Source organism: Parasteatoda tepidariorum, chromosome 1, assembly GCF_043381705.1.
Source record: "Parasteatoda tepidariorum isolate YZ-2023 chromosome 1, CAS_Ptep_4.0, whole genome shotgun sequence".
In the NCBI taxonomy this organism is placed as follows: Eukaryota; Metazoa; Arthropoda; class Arachnida; order Araneae; family Theridiidae; genus Parasteatoda; species Parasteatoda tepidariorum.
Genome location: NC_092204.1, coordinates 33,199,472 through 33,222,939, shown reverse-complemented (window position 1 = coordinate 33,222,939; position 23,468 = coordinate 33,199,472). Strand labels below are relative to the sequence as shown.

General features: G+C 28.6%; 1 protein-coding gene and 1 long non-coding RNA gene across 4 annotated transcripts in view; one reads left to right on the top strand and one right to left on the bottom strand.

The window, feature by feature from the left end:
* The window catches only part of LOC122273834 (uncharacterized), a 43,860-nt gene extending 43,517 nt beyond the window's left edge, over positions 1–343 (bottom strand). The window contains exon 1 of the long non-coding RNA XR_006227791.2: positions 30–343. This is a non-coding gene — a long non-coding RNA (uncharacterized lncRNA). The remainder of the gene's footprint in view (positions 1–29) is intronic.
* Positions 344–14,478: 14,135 nt separating this feature from the next.
* LOC107453070 (uncharacterized) overlaps positions 14,479–23,468 on the top strand; it is a 30,213-nt gene continuing 21,223 nt past the window's right edge. For 2 of the 3 annotated variants that reach the window (XM_071178456.1, XM_071178468.1), the window contains exons 1-3: positions 14,479–14,910; positions 19,812–19,947; positions 22,769–22,935. In XM_071178456.1, coding sequence (XP_071034557.1) covers positions 19,834–19,947; positions 22,769–22,935 — 281 coding nt within the window. In that variant the 5' untranslated portion in view covers positions 14,479–14,910; positions 19,812–19,833. Of the gene's footprint in view, positions 14,911–18,241; positions 18,261–19,811; positions 19,948–22,768; positions 22,936–23,468 lie in introns of those variants that run through there. The other variant, XM_071178462.1, reaches the window with a different exon arrangement.

The window sequence follows — 23,468 nt, the reverse complement described above, 5'->3', positions numbered from 1 at the left end:
CACCATAAAAATTAGCATAAAAATCTTACCGTGTTTCTAAAACGATAAATATATTCCTTTCATGTTTTTGTTGTTAAATTTGAATAAATTTCATTCTTAAATCACTGTATCCATTGTATTCAAAGCGGAAATTTGCACATGATAAAATTACACACTCAATTTTGAATTTCACTATTTGTTGACACTTTCGATTTTATTCCAGTCTCACAGCTGATCAATTTACATGAAGACGTTTACCCGAAACATACCTCATCCCGTCACACACAAACTCGTTTTCTTGGATGGAATGATTTACTTTGGAAAGCGTGCTTCATCCACTACCTTTACTCGAGCGAGAAGTTGTGACAATCTTTCTATTGGGTGAAGTTTAGTTGCCATAAATTCCCATAGATGGCGTTAAATAATAAAGGATTTTATTCATTCACGGAAACGGATGAATACAGGTGTTCTTTGTTTACTAACGAATGACAGTCTGTCATTTATGCTGGTATATCAAACTGTTTGTAAGTCCGCCTTTTCTTTCATACGACTTGAAGCATTATAGTAAACATGCTGGTATTAAAAAAAACATGGATATTTTTAATACTTTATTCAGATCGAGTACTCACGTGTTAGTTGTATTTTTTTTTTAAAAAAATTTGATAAATTTGATATTTTTTTAAAATGAAAACGAAAAAATACAATCTTTATAAAACATAAAACTTTTAAAATGTTTATGAAAGATAACATATTGGTATTAAAATATTCATGGATATTTTTAATACTTTATTCAGATCAATTACTCATGCGTTAGTTGCAATTTTTAATTTTTTTTTTAATTTGATAAGCAAAGATATTTTTTTTAATGAAAACGAAAAAATAAAATTTTTATAAAACATAAAACTTTCAAAATGTCTATAAAAGATTAAGGCTTTTTAGAAATTACTCAAAAAAAAAAAAAAAAAAAAAAAAAAAAAAAAAAAAAAAAAAAAAAAAAAAANTTGATACGCTATTTTTTTTAAATGTATAGTTTTAAATTGAAATAAAAGTTATAAGTCTTTGAGCAAATGATCACCAGATTTTCATTTTTTTAACATTTTTATCTGTGTTTCTCATCAGAACACAAGAACTAGAAAAAACTAGAACGCGTATTTATAATTAAGGAAATGCAGCATTATCTGAGTCATGGGTTGTAGCAGATCACTACAGTGATTTGGAATTCATCAAGCTCATCATCAACGTTATGAGTTTATTATTGCTATTACATATTATTAGCATCATTAAACTGTCATCATAACATTAATGTCACATTTTTAGATCCAGAAGAGTGTATATTTAAATCTGGAATATCCAATTACTGTTCAAATTAGTCAATCGTTAATGATATGCGTTTTTTTTCTTCTTTAGACTTACTTTATTAAGCAGAAACAACTTTTTTTTGTGATTGATAATCAATTGAAATGAATCGAATGAATTGAAAAAATTAAGCTTACTAACTGTTAAAACTGTTAAATGTAGAAGTAAAAAAGTAAAAAATACAATGCCAATTTTTTTTCCATTTAAATATTTAAAAAAATTTTTTAGTTAGGATCTAACCTATTTAGCTTAATTTCCGACTAACTAATCCTTTAAAATTATCTCAATTTCCTTGACTGATAAGAATGTTGCCCAATATTCATATTCAGTTAAAAGCCAACTGTCTAATGTCTGTGTTAGTTTTGATGTTAAACGTTTCAAGAATTTTTCTCTTTTTAAGAAAGTATTCAAAAATAAATAATAAAAAAATTTTGACTTATTTTTTAGGACTAAGCATTCTTTTTAATAAAATCAAAAAATAAGTGCGAATTTCTTAATAAACTATTAAACTATCTTAAAATGTTAAAAACAAATAAAAGCCATAAATTTAAAAATGAGTGATTGTAGTTGAATGCGTAATTGTTGCTAAAATTGAGCTGCATTAGAATTTTAAAATACTTACGAAAAGATTAATAATGCAATAAAATTCAATATAGCATTTTTTGTTTTCGTTTTTCATGTTTAATATTGATTTTTATGCCTTCTTCGTGAAGTGAAAAAGTACTTACAAAATATTCCATTAAGACCACCTATGCTTTATATGTACTTAAAGGTACAGTATGAACAAAAATAAAGTACACACATCAGGGTCGCAAATTAATATTTAACCGAGAAAAAACAAAAATGCAACCAAAATCTGACAAATACATCTGACACAGTACAGTAAGGCAAATGTTATCAATGTAAACAACAATGTTACATGCTTCTTGGGATTATTTATTTAAAAATATGCGAGGCTTCATTGAGAGAGAAAGCACAGAGGAGTTGAAAGACGATTATTAGAAACTTTTATCCTCTAATTCAACCTTTTTGATGTTTATTACATTTGGTTTCCTGTACTTTTGTTTGTCAGATTCTTTAACGGTTTTGCTTTTTCAACGGATAAATATTAATTTACGACTCCCAGTATGCACATTTTTTGTTTTAAATTTTGATTTGGATTCTAGAAATGTATATACGGGATGGTCTCTATGAAGCACCCTGCATATGACACAAATCGCAAGAAAAATGCCGAGATAGCCTGGTCGGTAGGGCGCCGGGCCCATGTCCGAGTGTTCATGGGTTCGAATCCTGCCGGCCGATGACTCCCTGTGTAGTAATGTGACTGATGCACGTTAAATCTGTTGAGTCGAAAAAGTCCTCCATGTTCCCGTAACAAATCAATACTTCTGGGTGTACTGGATTGGAGATCGATCGTTCTCTGATTCAAGTCAAAATTACGATCTGTGGATGAATGAATGGATGTATGAATGGGTCTGTGCGACGAATGGTGTGGCAGAAGTCGAATTCTTGGCCATAGATGGCGCCACTGAAAAACAAGAAACGCACACTCTGCCTTAAATTTGCTCGGTTTCACCAAGCAGGCTTGTCCATGTGGCAAGTTGCATTAGAAACAACAACAAAAAAAACACAAGAAAAATACTTAATCAATGTGTAAGTGCATTAATAAGTCCCGCAGTGGACTGATCGTTAAGACACGGTTCCCAGCAGATCACCGAAGTCAAGCATCACTGGTTGCGGTCAGTGTGCGTGTGGGTGACCACTTGGATCAGTCTGCGTAGGGACCGAGGGTGTGCGGTATGGGTCCTCGTTAAAACTGTGCAACCGTAAAATGCTCAACTTCGCGTGCAGGTCGTCGGGCTACCGAAGCGGGGTTGCCATCCCCTCTGCAGAGGATCAAAATTGTGATGGCATGTCTTCGGATCATCCTCAGGGATGTTTCCCAGACCGTCACCAATAGCCCATTGTGCAGCTCTAGTGTGACGTAAATAAACTACAACTACAACAACAAAGCAATAATTAATTATTTTCATTTATAGTGAACTATAGCCTGTTAATGAAATTTTGTAAAATTAAATACTTGTTGTCGTGTAAATTTTCTGTAGCACATAAATTATTTTTTAAATTGCTCTTACAAAATTTAAAATGAAAGAATGAATAAAAGCTAAGAAGTTTTAATTAATTAATCAGTTGTGATAAATGTCGAAAGAAAAAGAAAAAATGAAAAGAAGGCCAGAAAAAATGTCTGTATTAGTGGATTGTATTATGGTGTTAAATTTGAGAAAGACTCGGATGAAATTTATCGAACTCTTAGGCTATAAATGCTTTTTTGAGGAGGAAATGCAATCTAAAATCTGCAAAATATGATTCTATCCATATGTTTTTATTAAAAATGGGCTATAACTTTCCTATTTTTACTTTATAGCCTTTGGAAAATACTCTAGAAATATACTACAATAACATTCTGTGTGTTATATAAAATCATCTACAAAAGATAAAATTAAAGAATAACAATAATACATGTTTTCAAATTTTGTAGCTATGTTGTGTTATTCATGCAAAAACTATCGTCATTTTTCGAAATTGACCAAATTTTTGCAAAAAGTGGAACACTGATCCAAAAAATTATTAATTAAATCAGCATCCACAATCCTATATATTGCATAGAAATATAAAAGCATTAAAAAATTGGATATGGTTAATTTATCAAACGACAAAACAATAAAATCTACTAAAATATCCGCAAAACTTATCAAATAAAGCATAAAAATATTTCTCAAATATTTGTAAATGTCCGAATGCTCGTTAATAGTCGAGCATTTCTAGAACATTAAACTAGCATCCACATTTATGTATATTTAAAAGAATAAAAATAGGCAAAATATTGTGTAATTATCATTAATCGATAGTCAAAAGATGACAATAAAATCTACAAAAATATCTGCAAAACTCATCGAAGAAGCATAAAATCATTTCTCAAATATTCATAAATAGCAGAGCATTTCAAAATCACTAAACCGTTATCCACATTTTTGTATATTGCAAAAAAAAGAAAAAAAAAGAAAAGAAAAAAGAAAAGAAAGAAAGAAAGTATTAAAAGCATTGCATCATGATCATTAACCAAGCGTCAAAAATAATAATAAAATCTACAAAAATGTATGCAAAACTTATCATATAAACCATAAAAACGTTTCCCAAATATTCGTAAACAGACTAATATTCCTAGATAGCAGAGAATTTCTAAAATATTAAACCATCATCCACACTTTTGCACTTTGCAAAGAAAAAGTATTCTAAATATTGTGTAATGATCAATTATCAAGCGTCAAAAATTAATGATGAAAATCTACATAAAAATCTGCAAAACTTATCAAATAAGGCATAAAAACATTTCCCAAATATTTGTAAACGAAAAAATATTCTTAAATTGTAGAACATTTCTAAAGCATTGAACCATCATCTAATCTTTTGCATCCTGCGAAGAAAAAAGTATTGGAAATATTGAGTAATGATCATTAATCAAGCGTCAAAAAATATAATTTACAGAAGTTATCAAATAAACAAGATGATTATTTCTGCCTCAATTACTCTACACTTCTTTTATTAAAACTAATAAATAACGATATCATCGTTTGATTCAGTCTCCTATTGCCCCAGGACAAATGTCCTCACCATTGTACGGGAAATTCCAACGAAGCATGAATCCTCGACATTCATGAATTCCGGTCAAAATATGAATTCGTGTCTGTAATAATCGTGAGTAACGACGTCGCCCTGGGGCACGCACCCTTCCCGTAATTACTCTCTTTCGTTTTCTTTTTTCGAATTCTGGATAAGGGTGTCGTTTATTTCGGTCTGTCAATAACCCTTACCTGTCTCTCAATTATTAGAACATGAAAATTCAATGCCAAGGCTATACGAAACATTATTTTAAAGCTGCTCTACTAAGATAAAGATAACTATGTTTAACAGATAATGATTATACATACTTACAACTATGAAATTTTGAACAAAACATTAACAAAGTGTTTGCTTTCATCTGTGCTATTCTATTTCGGGGTATATTAGGAATATTTTTTTGGAAAGAAACTAATAATCATTCTTGTTAAGTACCTTTGTTTTAGAATTCATGAAGATTAAACTTTAACTGTTTAAAAAAGAATCGAATCTTTCAAAAATCCAAGCAAAAACTGAAGCAGGTGAGAATAAATTGCATTCGATCTAGGAAACTTTTTGTCTCCAAGTTCTAACTTTAATTGTAAATTTCATCAATAGACTAGAAAATGTTTTAAAAAATGTGTTCTAACTAACGACATTTTTTGCAACATTGTAGTTCATTCTGAAGATAAAATTAATATAAACCCGTGCAAATATTTTCAGTTGGAATGGTCTGACATGCAACGGAAATAAAACTAATGAAATTATATAAAAATTCAAGAAAAAGAAAGGTTCTGATACGATGTGATGTGTGAAATATTAACAGAAAAGAAAAATATTTCCTATAATCTAATGGTTCAAAAACATCTTCCAAGAACCGAAGAAGGAAAAGACAAAAAACTCAGAAGAGGAGAAAAGGCAGTGCCCAGATGGAAGAAGAAAATATATCAGGAGCAATTTTGTGAAATAATATAATCTCTAAAGAAACAAAAAGAAGCAACAAAGTTTTATCAAAAAGTATTTATAATTGTCGTAAGTATTTTAAAAATGGAGACCAGAAAACGCCTAAGTTAGGGTGTAATAGACAAATTATTTCTCCTCAGAGAGGTTTTAGCTTCAGATAAATATGAAGATCTGGAAGGTTAGAAGGATGTACATAAAAATTAAGTCAATGCAACTAAAATGAAATCTTCATCGCGGAACACACAAGAACATATAGAACTACATCCGAATAATTTCAGGAGAGAAAACAGGACAAATTTGAGAAAGTAAGTGCTTAACTCCTTATATTTTCTTAATTTCATTGAAAATGTGAATAAAATGAAGTTTATTCTAACTCCACTGTACGTGTTTACTATATATATACTTAGCTTACTATCGCCAGTTGTAATTTATGTATATTTGTTCTCGTAAATTTATTGTAATCAATTACAGAGTGAAGGAATTTTTTTTAAAAAATTGTAAGAGTGTCTAAATTTAAAATTCATTATAAAAATACTACTACTAAACTTTTGTTTTGCGAGAACTGATAGTGAAAGTAAGCATAAAAGTTTGCTGTTTATCGCTGACATTACTTGATGACTCCTGCCTGAGTCAGCAATTCTTTCTTTACTAACTATTAGTCAGTTTAAAGCTGTTTATCATAACATTAGTGTTAATCAGCTAAAAGTAATGCCAAGTGTCGGGTGGCTTTATTTAGTTTTGCTATTAGTTCTAGTGGAACTGTGTCCAGAAATAGTATTATGAAATTAATATTTTCTAGCTTTTGCACTCTTCTCTTAAAATTATTGCAGTATGCAGTCGATCAAAGGGAATATAGGAGTACAACATACATTAGCATAAATAATTAGAATGAACTTCATTTAACAGTTATACTCCCATTTTGAATAAAATTTAAATCAAGAGAGTTAAGCACTTACTTTTTCAGATTCTTCTTGTCCTCTCATCTAAAATGCTTAAGAATTAGTTCAATAATAAGAAGCAATTTTTTTAGGTTTTTCCTTAAAAGATCCTAATACCGTTTATTCATTAAATTTGCTTGCTAGTACATAGCTCATTTTTGTTTCAATTAGCACCGATTAGTAAATTTAATTAAACATTATTGGCGAATAATAACAATATGGCGATTTTTTAAGCTTCTCTTAGTCGACATTAATTTTATTTTTTTAGTAAATAACTTATTTTTTAAAATTTCAGTTTCTACCTATTACCAAGTTTCATTCCAAGACTAATCAAATTTAGCATCAATTTGCTTTAGTTTGAAAAGTTACAGAATGAGCTAGTGAATAAAAGTAAATTTTAGCAACTAGTGTTAAAGTTTCACATAAAGTTTATTACTGCATAACACACTACATGTTAATAAGCAATTTCTTATACGCCAGTACATTTCTTACTTTTCATTATAATATTATTCATTAATCATTTAAGAAATACTAAAATATCAAAATAAGAAAAGAAGAAACTGAACTATATATAAAGTAAAATTGTGATATCTTAAAACATTTTACTCTATATCAAAGAAAATCCACTCTGGCCTATTTTGTCTATATTTTTCTAATATTGTCAAATATTTTTCTAAATATCTTTTAAGCAATTTTAGTTTTACAGTTTAAGAAAAAGTTTTACAAGAAGTTGGGAAAGAATAAAAATAATTTTTAAAAAAAAAATATTTTTAATTCGTTATTTTTGCCATAAGCTTATGCAATGCTTACATTCTAGTTTAATCGCCAATTTATGCGAAAAAAAGTGGTGCATTATTTAAAGCGAAAGGAAAACTTCACATAATACATAATAGTCTTTCCGAAATTTGGAGGAAAATCATGATCCCCATATAATTCTAGAACAATTTTAAATATAAAATCTACAACTGCTTGACAGAAAAAAACATGACTGTAAGATCCACGATGATTGCTTATTTGGAAAAAAATGCTGGTATGGTAGCAATTAAAGATATTTACTACAGCAATTTGGCTTTACGATGGCATCTGACTAATCATTTATTCATTATACAGTGCTTATTAGGAGAGGAGGAAGAGCGAGAAAAAGATTATAGGTTCGTAGTATATAATTTCATCCAAGTTTTCTTTGTTTTTTTTTCCCACTTAGAGAAACTAGTTCAAGTTTTCTTCGAGCTTATAGTGCTGCCCTCTTTTATCTTTATTATGAAACAAGAGACAACATCGGAACGCAAGCAGATTTAAACTGAGCGTCGGCGAAAAAAAAAAAGGTGAAAATATAACGCGTGGTAGAATATGTTTTGAAAAAGAGATTTGCAAACACAAAACTTTCAAAGCCCAGACTCTGTTTTAAACTATTTTGTTGATGACCTCATATGCAATTTTAAAGAAAATTCTCGAAACAAAATACGGGGCAAGTCAAATTGAATTACCTAAAATCAAATAATGGATGAAAAGATCCTACCGTATGTCATTGAGTTCGAGTTTTTATATTTTAATAATGTTACGAAAAAAATGAGATTTCAATGAATAGTTTATAAGATATTGAAGAGATAAGGTTGAAAAACACTGTTTTTTTGAAGAGTTTGTTTCTGGTTGCCGAAGAATTCCTCGTTTGCCATGTTATGTATAATATACAGGGTTATTCATAATTCCCTCCTCCTGTAAACGCCATTTTTCTTTACTACAACTGGCTTCAGTGGTACACGCCACTGCCATCTACCGGCAACTGCTTAAATTAAAACTTGAATACTTTCGGAATAATTTCATATGCTCTTCTTTGCCATATTCGTAANGTTCGTAGTATATAATTTCATCCAAGTTTTCTTTGGTTTTTTTTTCCCACTTAGAGAAACTAGTTCAAGTTTTCTTCGAGCTTATAGTGCTGCCCTCTTTTATCTTTATTATGAAACAAGAATGAAACTTTATTATGAAACATCGGAACGCAAGCAGATTTAAACTGAGCGTCGGCGAAAAAAAAAAAAGGTGAAAATATAACACGTGGTAGAATATGTTTTGAAAAAGAGATTTGCAAGCACAAAACTTTCAAAGCACATACTTTGTTTTAAACTATTTTGTTGATGACCTCATATGTAATTTTAAAGAAAATTCTCAAAACAAAATACGGGGCAAGTCAAATTAAATTACCTAAAATCAAATAATGGATGAAAAGATCCTACCGTATGTCATTGAATTCGAGTTTTTATATTTTAATAATGTTACGAAAAAAATGAGATTTCAATAAATAGTTTATAAGATATTGAAGAGATAAGGTTGAAAAACACTGTTTTTTTGAAAAAGAAAAAGTATATTTAAATTAATTTCTTTCTATATTTAAATTTTAAGTTTTCTATTTTTTAAATTTTAAATTTTCTATGGAGTTGAAACAGAATTTGCCATGTTGTAGTTAATTTACGTCGCACTAGAGCTGCACGATGGGCTATTGGCGACGGTCGGGGAAACACCCCTGAGGATGATCCGAAGACATACCATCACAATTTTGATCCTCTGCAGAGGGGATGGCACCCCCAGAATTTGCCATAAAAAGTTTCTCATGCGCCATAGCGTCCTCTTAAAAATCAACGGAAACCGCTTTTCACACCTACAGAGGGATTAATATTTTTTCCCCACTTATGTTTAAAATCAAAGCACATTATGTGTTAGAATCCATTGCACTTTTTTCCTTGCTATGAAGATTGAAGCACACTACGTGTTAGAACACATTGCACTTTTTTTCCTTACTACGAAGATTGAATTAAATGTTTGCATAGAAAAACAAAATAGTTAAGAAGCTCCATTCATGCGTTGAGGTCGTGATTATGGTATAGTAATCAATCAGTAGGAAGCTTTTCGAAAATACAAAAAGAAAGAGCCGATTTTTTGATAAAAAAAATAACCTTCTTCTTACGACGTTTAGTATGATGAAGCCATTTTGATCCACCTATTGTACCAGCCCAGCCGTAAGCAAAGGGTAAACGGTGGTGTACTTAATTAATACTCTTTAATTAGATTGAAACAAGATAAGTCCGTAAGTGACAATAAATCTCAGAGTTTTGACTATGTGATTTTATGTATCTTGGCCAAAGAATACCTGGTTGCCAAAGAATTCCTTGTTTGCCATGTTATGTATAATATACAGGGTTATTCATAATTCCCTCCGCCTGTAAACGCCATTTTTCTTTACTACAACTGGCTTCAGTGGTACACGCCACTGCCATCTACCGGCAACTGCTTAAATTAAAACTTGAATACTTTCGGAATAATTTCATATGCTCTTTTTTGCCATATTCGTCTTCGTTTTTTTACTATAACGCTTCGAAACCCTGGAAGGAATTATGAATAACCCTGTATATAAGTCCACATCCTGAGAACACTATCTCAGGTAAATTAATTGCTTCTCCAATTTCAATAAATTTGGTGATAAATATGGCTGTTGTAAATAATAAGACCATAATTTCGGCAAAAAATAGCTTGGATATTATGCTTTTGTGCAGATATTTGTCCAGCTACGCAAAAGAGTAACAACAACGACACGCAAGAATGAAGTATGAAAAATGTTTGCTCAATTTGTGACTGAAGTTTAAACTTGTCACTACTAATATGTAATTCAGAGGAAGTGCAAAACATTTACTGAGAAGAGAATGTCGATGATGAAAAAGCCTTTTGTAGATTGTATACTATATTGGGAGCACTGAGATATCATCATACAGTGGAGATACAGTACAGTGGAGATATACTTTTCATCACCAAAACTAGTTAAATTTTCTAGTTTTTCAGAGTATCTGACATGTTTTTGTAAATTGCTACTAACAACAGCAAGTTTAGAGTGCCATACAGATTAGTGCATGGGAAAGCAGTTATAATAACAATTAAAAGAACTAGTGGGCAGCTCCCACTGCTCGCTAACGCTCGCCGACCCCCGAAAATTGCTACGCAATCTTAAATGGTTTGCTTCGCAGACCAAGCCCGCTTCGCTCGCTACTAACTTAGGTAAATTGCAAATGCACAAAATTCTAAGAATTCAAAACAATCATTCAAATCCATATAACAACTTTATTTTTTTTAAAAAAATTACATCTTTTTAGTAAATACTAAGTAATTAAAGGGAATTTGAATTCAAATGAATGACATGTAATTCGTTAAACCTATTAGAAATGTGCTGTAGTATAAAATCTTAAAGGGTAACAGCATGACTGAGACTCCTTTTTCAATGAATAACTAATAACAATAATAAAACAAATAAATTCGTAATACAAATCAAAAATCGTTAAATAAATTCGTAATATATAAATTCGTGTAAAAAGTGCTTTCGACAAAATACTAAAATAGAGATCGATCGACAAAGACTACTCACTTCTGCCTAGCTTAATAGTATGAGATTGCCGCAACTGATAGGGTGAATTTCGGAAGAGATCACATTTGGTGAGAATGCTCTTCTCTGGTTATTTCAGTTTCCGTTTCTAAAAGCGCTATATGTTGAGCCACCTCATCTAGATTAGGCATGTGACACTTTTAGCAGCAATCATTGGTCGATTTTCTAGCGTTGCCATTCGGGGAGTTGTAATGAGGCTTTTTCTTGTCGCCGTGTAAGAGAAATATATACATAGATATATTTAAGTCAAAAGTATGTCCGAAAAAGTACTAACTGGATAAGAAACTGCTGCTGTTTATTAACCAGATTGAATATGCGTTCGTTCTATCCAAACTTGACACCGTCATAAGTGACAACATGCTGAAATATCAAATTTTAAATTTAATATAACTAAAATTTGTGGCTTTTGAAGCAATTTTAATAGATTTTCTATTTTTTCAAAACAAATCCACATGAATAGATTAAAAATACAACAAAAATTTTAACTTTTAGCAGTTACCAATAATTGCTGGCAACAAAAGCAACTTTAATGTGTACTGCTATGAGATATATGCATACTGATATAATAAAAATACTCACGAAGCTTATAAAGACTAGTCAAGTTTCATTTCGATATTTAATGTCAACAATTCCTACTGGTGTGAGAAACTGTAATAAAATACTAAAAAGTTTTGTTTATTTTTTGAAACTTCTGTGCTTTTTCGATCTATAAAACACGCTAAGGAACTTTTATTTGTATTTAAAAAATTATGTTTCTTTTTTTATAAGGTACATAAAATTACTTTCAAGTTTCAAAGTTTGGTGTTAGTAAGAAAGCGCAAAACAGAAAAAAATTCAAATGGGTGACTTTTACTAGAAAACTTTATTTCCGACCATTTTCAATCAAAATGGAAAAATATTGTTTAAATGATGAATTGGATTTAGAGGGATACCTAAATACAATATTAATGGTAAAAAAAAAAATAGAAAAAAAAAAATCAGCAAGTAATAATCAATTCCAAAAATATCGATTACTGTTTAATAATACTTTAAATAATCAATACCTGAATTGTAGGTTAAGTGAATTTCCATTAAATTATAAATTAAATGTCTTCAACGAAGTAAATATTTTTTAGAGAAATTTAGTAATCTTAAAATTATTAAAAATATAAAATGTTTATTGATTGTAATCCTTTGCTTTGTCCATGACTACATTTTCGATATTTTTAGGAACATTCATCAGCTTCTAAAATGCATAAAAAAGTATTTTAATTATTTAAAGAGTCAAAACTTTTCTACACTGTTAGAATTTTCATTCTAAAATTACGGTAAAATAACCGGCAGCAGTCTGTCCATCCAATTAACCGTAAAGTTAACGGTAAAAAGCATTTTTTACCTTAACGGTTTCGAAATCGTTTACATCTAGTATGATTAAAAAACCATGAACATAAAACTAGTTTTGTGTTAGTGGTTTTTAATACGATGAAAATGGTTTCATGTTTTTTTAACCATTTACAACTAACATGGTTTCTAAACCTTATGAAAGAAAATTAACTGAGTATATGTGCTTGGCTATTCATTTGGTAATGGACATTGGTATTAGAATGTGGTTGAGTTGTGCTTTATCGAATGAATCACGGAATTTGGTTTCATTAGTTTATCGGGTTGTTTCACCGATCGTAATATATGGGTAATACAAGACTTTTTGTGTTGAACAGCTTTATGATAGTGTCATGCATGCGTGAGTGAGAGTATCGTATTCTAATAGTTCAAGGTCACAAATTGGGGAACACAGGACACTGGAAACTCGTCGTGGGTTGAAGGGGATGGAAGAAATATTTTGGTGTCAACGCTGGGATTCGAACCCCCGTTCTGAGGGTCATGAGATTGATAGATTAGCCCTATCGGATATAACATGTACCCAGCTGTAAGGAACTGAAGGGCTTCATTAGGTGGGTCTAATTGGTCTATAGAATTCTGGTTGTTTCACCATATTAGGTTAAGGCAATTAATGAACTATTTTTCTCACAGTTAATAGTTTGAATGCCATCCTATTTACTGTTATTTGACTGTTTTCTTTGAATATGGTAAAATAACAATTAAATAAATTGTTATTTCTGAGAAATTTCCAACTGTGTGCAAGTTTACATGTTATCTAATTTTTAATAAAATATTTTATTGAAGACCATGTATCCCACTGTTTATTAGTATGTTTCAAGTCAAAAACTAATCCATTTAAGCGATACACCATAAGTTTCCTTCAGGCTTGTAATCAGTTATCAGTTTACTCACTTGTAAATACGTAATATCAATCCAAACAATAGTTCCACTTATTAAGATGAAAGCTTAAGTAATGACGAAGATAGATTTTAGAGTAAACAAAATAAGATAAGTAAATTAAGTGTTTTCTCCTTCTTAAAAACTTTATTGACATATTCACTCGGTAGATAATTTATGGTTACTATTTTAATATTGTGAAGTACAACTTTTGTAAACAAATTTTGCTCATTTTCAAATTTACTTTAGGAGAAAGTGAATAATTTATGTACTAATTTGTGTACTGATTTTTTTTTTGCAGATAATATAAAAATAAAATTGATAATAGAAAAAAGTAATGAAGAAAAAAAGATTAAGAATCCGTCTTTTTAAGCTATTCACATACCTCTATCAAATAAGTTATTTTTAAATTCTTTTCCCCATAATCCTAAAAACTAGCAGTAAATTAGAACTTAAAAAACTAAATTTTTTTTTATGGAGAAAAACGCAACCCATTTCAGATTTTGAAAAAGAAAATGTTTTAAAACCTTTTTTTTAAACCTTCGGTTTTGACCCTGTTGTTCTACAGAAATCACACGCATTTAAAAAACAAATAAATAAAATAAAATAAATAAATAAAAAAAAATAAAAATAAAAATCCTTAGAAAATTGGATTGAAAAGCTATTTTAATAAATCCGTAAATAGAGTATATCAAACTTATTTTTTAAAATGTATTCAAGCAATTAAAAGTGCTATGCATTTTATTATCATTTTTTGAATAAGGTGAGAAACTTATTTCTATTTTACGAAGCAACATATTTTCACAAATAATTTTTTATCAACAACTCCTATTTCAAAATCTAATCGTTTATATATAAATATATGAAAAAAGGGAATAATACGATATCGATTTGTTCAGTAATCTTTAACCACTGATAAGGAGCACTCATAGTTGAAATCAAATCGTAAAAATGTCTACTGAAACAAAGAAATAAGTTCACAGCCTCTTAATCAGTCACGCACTTGTGTGTGCCTTGACTCTTGTTTTTGGAATGCAATCCCCCATTCAATATTTGCTCTACTCCCAATTAAGCAATGGATTACCAGTTAGAAAATTATTAGTGGAAGTTTAAGTTATTTACATCGCAAACGATTTTATGCTCGCAAATTTTTATCGTCTTTTACAGATTTGTTCGCATTTGTGAATGGATTACTGATTTTATTCTGCGATTTTCTAGCTTCATTCAATGTTCCATAAGGGTACTTCTGTGGAATAGATTCGTTTTGTTTCTTTGATAAGAGAACTGGCATCATAGCTATGAAATATTTTGATGTTTCACCCAAATACTACAAAAGTAAGTCGCTTAAAATTGTTTTTCTTTCAGAAATGAATAATCGTTTTCTTCTTATAGATTGCATATGTTAATACAAAATCTTGCTTCTCATGAAGCGCAAAATTAATAATAAGAATATTTGGAATTTTAGTCTCGAATGAATTATCTAAAAAAGTATAAAAACACATTAATAATTCATTTTTTGCATCTTTATATAGGTTTTAATGTGTTTGTAAACTTTCTTTTAAACAATACTTTTCAATAAGTTTTAAATTAAAATTCCGTAAAGAGAACTAATGTAAATATCGCAAAAAATTGTTGTATGCTTTTGATTATTTTTAAAAAAATTAATTACAAATGGTAAATTTGCTGTTAAAAATATACGCGGAAAAGTTAAAAAGTATTGGTGTTAAAAATGTTCAAAATAGTAATTTTTTTTAACCTTTTCCATAATAGCAATTATAATGCTCTTGCAAAGCAGAACTTTCCAAAATTATTCTTGCTTTAGAAATTAAAGAGAAACTAATAATTTATGTGTCAGCTTTAAACAGTTTAGAGTTTACAAGCGCAAAATAAAACAGTGTGACAATAAAATTTCAGACGACAAATAACGTTGTCAAATACAATATCAACACTTAAGAGACTTTATCTTAAAGCATGAATAGCTAGTATTTTTTAGAAATGACTTAACAACAAAGAAATTGAAAATGATCAAGTGCCACTATATTGATTTCGGATAGCTGTCATATTTTATGCAAAACAGCTGTATATATTCCATATTTTTCAATCCAATGTATTTAAGAATACTGTCGATTTTGGAGATTAGAATCTGTGCTCAGTACCTCAAGTATTTAGAATCAAGTAAACAATTTGCCGGTTAGAAGGTGAAGTTAAATTACACAAAAATTACAAAAAGTAACTGAAAATTTTCCTTATCATTTGAATGCAGTATCATTTTGAAGGAAGGTTGAATATAACATTTTAGAAAAATATTGTTCATGTTATTTGCGGCCAATTCCTAAAATTTTTTGCTTGTTTTAAAAGTAAAATTAAATGCCGTAATACATAGTTCTGATTAAAAATTAACCACAAACGGCATAATGTTTAGCCTAGAGGTAAAAATGAATCGAAGATTAAAATTTCGCACCTGAGACAAGAAGCTTAGGACGGAATCCCATTAATATTTTGCTGGTTCGTATTCTTTCGTACTGTTCAGAAAGAATACTCAAAATTAATAAAAATTTCTTCTTTTTGCGACGAAAAAGTTTTCTGGAAAATGCTCTAAGCTAACATTTCGCCAAATTGGAAAAACGTTCTTTTTTCACTTGTTTTAGGATACAAATTTCGTTAAGGCATTAGGCTTAGTTATACATATCAAGAAACCAAACTTTTTAACGAAATATAATATAAAATAAAAGATGTATGAGGGAATGAGTTTTAAGATATAACCAGGATTTAATTCTAAGAAGAATGTTTGCTAGAGAGCGTACTTGATCTCTTCCACACATAATACAGTGCGAATAGTTTTTAAATCAAATGAAAAAAAAATTGTTGGAGAACTCAAGTGACAAGCGAATCCCAGCGATAGTAATTTGATTCGAATTCCACTCCCGATTCACATCGACTTCTGTGCTGATATGAAATATTCTCAGCTTTGGACAGATCTTGTGTTAGAATCTCTTTGTTTTTGAACTAACCGTGAGAAATTTTCGTTGTTTTCCTCTCAATGAAACGCGAATGATGGTTGGTGTTACCAAGTACTCCTCTATGAAAGCCAATTTGTCTCAGTGGATTATAGAGGAGTTCCTTGAGTTAGTTTTTCAAGTACGTTTCGCACGTTTAATGCCAGTTATAAAATGAATAAGGAAACAGTTTCGTCAAAAAGTTTGAGACATCGGGTTTCATTAAAAATCTAGTAATTTCTTGACAAAATGAACATAAAAAATAACACATTACTGCTCAACGAATATTGCAACTTAAAAAATACGAGTTTTATTTCTGAGAGTGTGATCTATTCAGCTTACAATATTGCCATAAATTCTCCTTACAGCTTTACAAATTTTAGATTAAGAATTTACAGATGTCGAGGAAATTGTGCAGTGTTGTAAATATTTGTATGTCTTTGTTGATTATACATTTATGTTTTACATCAATTATACATTTATGTTTTATATTGATTATACATTTATATTTGACATTGATAATTCATTTATATACAACACTTATACTTTCGGAAATTCTCTCTTTTCTTATAATTACAGGAGAATTTATGAATATGACACTATAATAATTAATCGATAGTTTTTGGTAAATTTTAATCAAAATTTTAAATTCCACAAACACAAATTTCATAAATATTTTTTTACAATCAATACTGCCGAAGAATATTTGAATATGGTATTTTAAATTTTATTTAGTTGTTTTCGAGGAAAAAGGTATAAAAAAATACCTATCTTGTTTCGCAGAAGTCAATGAATCTAATAAAAATTCTTGTTTTATCTATTTTTTATCTCTAGTATTCACTTAAAACTAGTTTATTTAATCTTTTTCGTTTCTTTTTTGTGTGTATTTACACACAAAGCAATTTTTCTTTAAACATTTTAAAGAGTTTTTTACTTTTATCAACAAATTCCTAGTGTATTTTCAATTTCTCAGAACCGTGCAAATTTTTTTTTTCCATATTCTCATGATTATAATTTTATTTTTTCATTTTATTACTATTTTCAGTAATATAGTTTGTGGTGATGATGTTTATGTTATTATGTTTTGATTAAATAAAAGAAATTACTGTATTACCATAAAAGAAGACATATTTATTTAATTTTCAATATTTCTGAATATTTCAAAATATATTTTAGGCTGTACATACAAGAAATTACATACAATTAACTGTATTTATGATGGATAGAAAAAGACTGAAAAATTAATGTATTTAATGTAAAGTAAAATTTCAAGAAAATATTTTTTCCATTTCATAAGGGCAAAAGAAGCTAAGAACAAGAAAAAAATAGAAATCTCTGTTATAGGGCTTCCCTAAATCAGATTACCAAATTGAGAAAATGGTTTGAAATGCTTAAAAGAAATCTCTTCTTAATATATAAAATTAAGAGAATTATTTTTCAAATTTTTGTATGAAACATTTTATTTGACAGATTTTTTTTCTCGTAGTCTATAGAGCATGGTCTATCTCAAGGAATAACAACAGTAGCTGTTTTAAAGAGTTAAAGAGTATTGCGTCAAAATAAAATTAACATATAACTCGTTTACATAACAATTTCGATAACATCTAACTCGTTTTTTTTTTTCATTCGCAGCAAAATAGCAACACTGGCCCAATTAGTGCCCCGCTACGGCAAAAAGCAGAACTACAAGTAAAATTTATTAGTTTATCGGTTTCTTTTATTATTCTTAATTGAACTTATGAATTTCTATGCAATCGTTGGGTTATTTGTTTTATTTTAGTTTTATGAAATATATAGACGTTAATTCTTTAAGGTTGCCGTATGTTAATGAAGACAAAACTAAATTTTGCTGAGTAAATTACGATTTATTTTTAATATTTTGATTTCTCATCATTTTTCTTGTTCTCAAATTTATTTCAATGTGTAATAAACTGAATATTTATATGGATAACATACAAGCATAATCACTCTTTTTGAAATAAATAAATTCCTTAATGTATTAATAATGTAGAGTTTTTCATTTGTAAACTTACGATGGAATTTTATCTATGACCGAATTTATTTCTCATAAATCCCACGTGCCGTTTCATTGATGAGCTTGAATTTCTCCTTCAAAAGCGACTTTCCATTTCTAAGTTTCAGGAGTTTGCTTGGCAACATGTAGAATAGGAGTTTGCTTGGCAACATGTAGAATAGGAGTTTGCTTTCGTAAGTTTTCGGATCTTGAATTGTACGAAGGTTTAGTTGGTACACAATTCTAAACTTGCATAGTAATATGTTCTTCCTCTTGGTACCCTAAATTATAGATGTATTTATATCTTCAGAAGAAGTATCTTCACCTTCATCACTTAGTTCTATGAAGGTGCCTGATTCTTTTTTAGATAAAACACTGTTTATTTCAGTTGTTTCCATATTTTGGGATTCAGTTGAGCGTAAGTTATTTTGAGTAGGTTTGTTTAAAAATTGATTTTAGATAAAGATGACCAGCTAACGATATTCCAGTTTGAGGGATAATAAATTCTTCATTTTTTCTTTTCTTTATTGTAGCCAGTGAAGATGCATTCTTTTGATTTTAGGTCTCATTTCTGTCTATCGACATCTGGAATTTGAACCATATATATACAACCAAAAATTCGCAAATGGAAAGATTTGATTTCTTTCCTCGTCATCTTTCTTCAGAAATAATCTATTTCATGACTTAAGTTATGATCTGTTCTTTAACTAAGTTAAACTGAAAAAAAAAATCGGCTGGTGGATAAATAAAATGGGTGAAATTAAAAAGAAATAGAAAAGATTTGATTTCTTCCCTCATCATCTTTCTTCAGAAATAATCTATTTCATGACCTAAGTTGTGATCTGTTCTTTAACTAAGCTAAACTGAAAAAAAATCGACTGGTGGATAAATAAAATGGGTGAAAAAATAAAGAAATCGAAATTCATTTAATAGCGTAGGAATCAAAGAGAAGTTGAAAGGTGATTGTTAGGAAAATCTCCGTGTTTCACGAAGCAATCAAACTGGTTTTGGGTTATCTCATTTTGCCTTTTTCTCTTCTGATGCTACAGATTTTTTTCAATAACGTTTTGCTTTTTCTCCGCTTAATTATTACTCGACACTATAAAAAGTTAATACTGTTTTTGCTTCAGTTTTGACAAGGGACTTTAAGACATGTCAACATTAAGGGTGCTGAGTACAAAATACCGTGCATATGTAAATATTAAATGAATGATTTTTAAATGCAGGTGCAATTGGGTTTGAAGAAAAATGGCGGATCGCCATGTTACGATACCACTAATGGTTAGGCCTGAAAATATCCAGTTTGTGGAGGATGATTTGGAAACAATATCAGACAATGAACCATCAACTGATATATCAAATGTAAGAGCCTTTTTTACATGTTTATTTAATTGCCATTTTAATAATTATATAAAGTAATAATACTATTTTTATGAAAATAATTATAATATTTTTCTTATAGTTTTATAATGTTTTTAGCTAGTTGGGTGGGGAGAGTTAAAATGTATGTTTTCAAAACAGAAAAGTAAATTGAAATCTATTTCCCAAACTTAAATACGCAAAGTTTTAAGAAATTATAACTCTCCCCACCAATTTTTTTTTTTTGCTTTCAACAATAAATAATAAATGTGTGTATTTTATGTTATTTTTTTTACAGATTTTCTATCTTTGCATTAATTAAACCAAAATAAAATTTTAGACTAATGTGTCACATATTTAAATTAATCTGAAGTTCTCTTACTGATTATGATTAAGTTTAATGCAAAATAATTATTTTGTTGTTTATCACCATCGTTAAATTTTATTCGAAAATCTCATCAAAGTAATTCAAATTTTGAATTTAATTTCATAAATAGAGGAAATTAATAGTCATAATAATTTATTTATTATACCTAATAATCTTATTTATTTTAAACTTATTTAACTTGAAAGTCATGAAGTTTGAAATCAGACAATTTGGGATTATTGAATTTTTTTAAAAAAATTTTTTATATCCCATTGCTTATTTTTTAATTATTTTTTAAAAAAATAAATTACCTAATTATATTTATCTACTTCACTGCATTTCATCTTCAATTTCAATAAATTTAAATGCTTTATGCCTAGATATTTTTAAAAACATTTCTTTCGAACACTACCAGTTATCGTTAACAATTCTTTTTAATTAGTTCTTTTAAAAGAATAAAAATAGCTTGTATGTTTATTTAATTTTTTTATTTTATGTAAATTTAACACAAATATTTGGATAAATTTTAAAATCTGTCGTTTTGTGATTTCGAAAGCATCTTTAGAAACATCTCTTAATGAGAATAACTAATAAATTTTTTTACAAACATAAAACTTTCTGAAGAATATCATAATAAATGTCTCAAAAGCTCCGTTACATAAAAATGTTGCCTCGCATAGTAAATTTATGTAATAGCATATTTATTGAGAAAGAAAATTTTGAAAATGCAATTTTTTTATTCGATGAAATTTCTAACTCAAGTCGTGTGCAAATAAAATCTCATTGTTCTAGAAGATAAATGAAATCTATCATATTATAGATAATAAGTTTATAGTTATTTTTATTGTATCGCTATTAACTATATCTACTTTTAACTAATTCTATGGAAGTAATTCGATCCCTTAATAAACATGATTCTAAATTAAGAACGATTTATGCATGATTCACGATTTATCATTTACACGATTTATGCATGAAACTGAACTTTAAATTCACCATTTGAGAACTGCAATAAATAAAAAATAAATGATTTATCATTTGATAACGGTGTTGAGAAAAGAAAGACTACTTTTACTAACTTATCATATCTATTCAGATTAGTGAAAACAATCGATGAAATATTTCGCTGTTGCCTGAAAATAAAAGCATCTATATCCTGTTATCCCCTAGGAAGTTAACATTCAAATTTTATTCATTGGAGAGGCAATTTATTTAATTTAAGTTAAAAATACTTTTGGAATCTAGTGAGTTAAAAATTTAGTGAGATATTTAAGGTAATATGAATTATTTTTTAATATTCTTAAAAATATCGATAAATAAAATTTAAACTGTTTTTTATGTGTTTATTAGTATTTCTATTTACGTGTAATTGACTGCTTTTATTTTAAAAATTAATTTCATTTCTTATTCTTGTATTTGCAACGTTTTATTGCATAGTTGATAAATTTTTTCACACATTTCTTACACGACGTACATTATAGAGCTGTTTTCTTTAGGTAATAAATAATTCCGTAATCGTAATATAAAATTAGGTCATCGTAAATATAAAATTTTTTGCGAGCTGATAATTTTATTTTTACATTCCTTGGTTATTTATCCTTCTTAACTTATCAGCATTAATTTAACTGATATTACTTATGACTGTATCTAGACCAATATTAACTATTGTTAACTTTCTTTTATACAATATTTTTACACGTTCTATTTTAATGCCTTTTTCTTCACATCATGCGGGATATAAAACGTAAATTTTTTTGTTTTAGATATGAAATTTAATTCCTTTCTTTTGGTTATTTACTTTTTTACTAAAATTTTTTCATTCACATTTACTTACATTAACTACATCAGTATTATTTGTATAACTATATATTTATTAAATTAATGTTATCTAATTTATATAGTTATTTTTCGCACTTCCTAAATTAGAGCAGCTCTGTTTAGAGTACATGAAATTTGTAAAAACTGTAATTTCTTTTGAATTAAGAAATATTAAGAAAATATTTAAATATTTTCATATTTCAATTAAAGCAGTTCCCTTAATACCCAAATTAAAAGTGATAATTTTTTAATTATTATTACTTGTATACATAGTTTGCATACATTTAATATTTTTGTGAATGAACTTGCAAGTATAACATTTTTCTATAGTTTATATAACTTCGTATAAAAATAAACTTATATTAGTTTTCGACAAATTTTAAATGCTTTCCATGATTTTATAAATTTCTCTTTCCACTTTTCAAATATACCCCAAAGTTTTCGGATAAGATTTCTTTTAGGGATTTCATTATCTAATATAAATATACAAAGATTTGCAGGAAAATTGTGATTTGAGCATTAATAGGTTCAACAAAACAACCTTAAAATTTCATTGGAATTAATTTTTCAAAATGAAAATACATGAAAAGTTTTAGCTACAACAATTTATTGTGAAATTCTCTATTTTGGAAATTTCAGAACCCATCCGGAGCAACGGACACTCACATTTATAACGAAATCTCATGTAGCAAAAATTCAAGAGTTGATTACTTGGAAATTCCAAAAATATCTCGTTCACGATCAACAGAATCATCAGCAGGAGAATCATCTGGAGGAGGCAGTCCCATGTTGGAAAGAAAAAACAGGTAAGTTAATCTTTAATTAGAGATAACGCATAACATTTAATCTTTCACTCCTAATATTCTTCATGATCTCTATTGAGTTGTTCATGAAGAATGACACGAATAATGGAATATGCATAAAAGCACTATAGTTTTTGCATTTGAATTGCGATTGTTGGCCTATAAGTGCAAGGCATTTTCTAATAAATAAACAAAGCAAACCAGCATCTTTATTATTAAAAATTTTTCAATACCTTTTTGGCTCTTATGTATTCCATGCTATGCACATCCCGTCGTATGTCTGTAATAATATTCTCCCTCCTTCATCACATCAATATTCCCTCATCCTATCTAATTTCTATATGTATTTGTCTCTTTCCAAATATATTCGATGTTCTATTCATCCTCAAGATGCTCACAGATTCCTCAAGATATTTCTTTCCTAATATTCATCATCATCTTTATTGAGTTGGCATGAAGAATGGAATAACATTCTACCAATAGGAAGTAAATCTCTCCCTCTGAATATATATATATATATATATATGAAGAAAAAA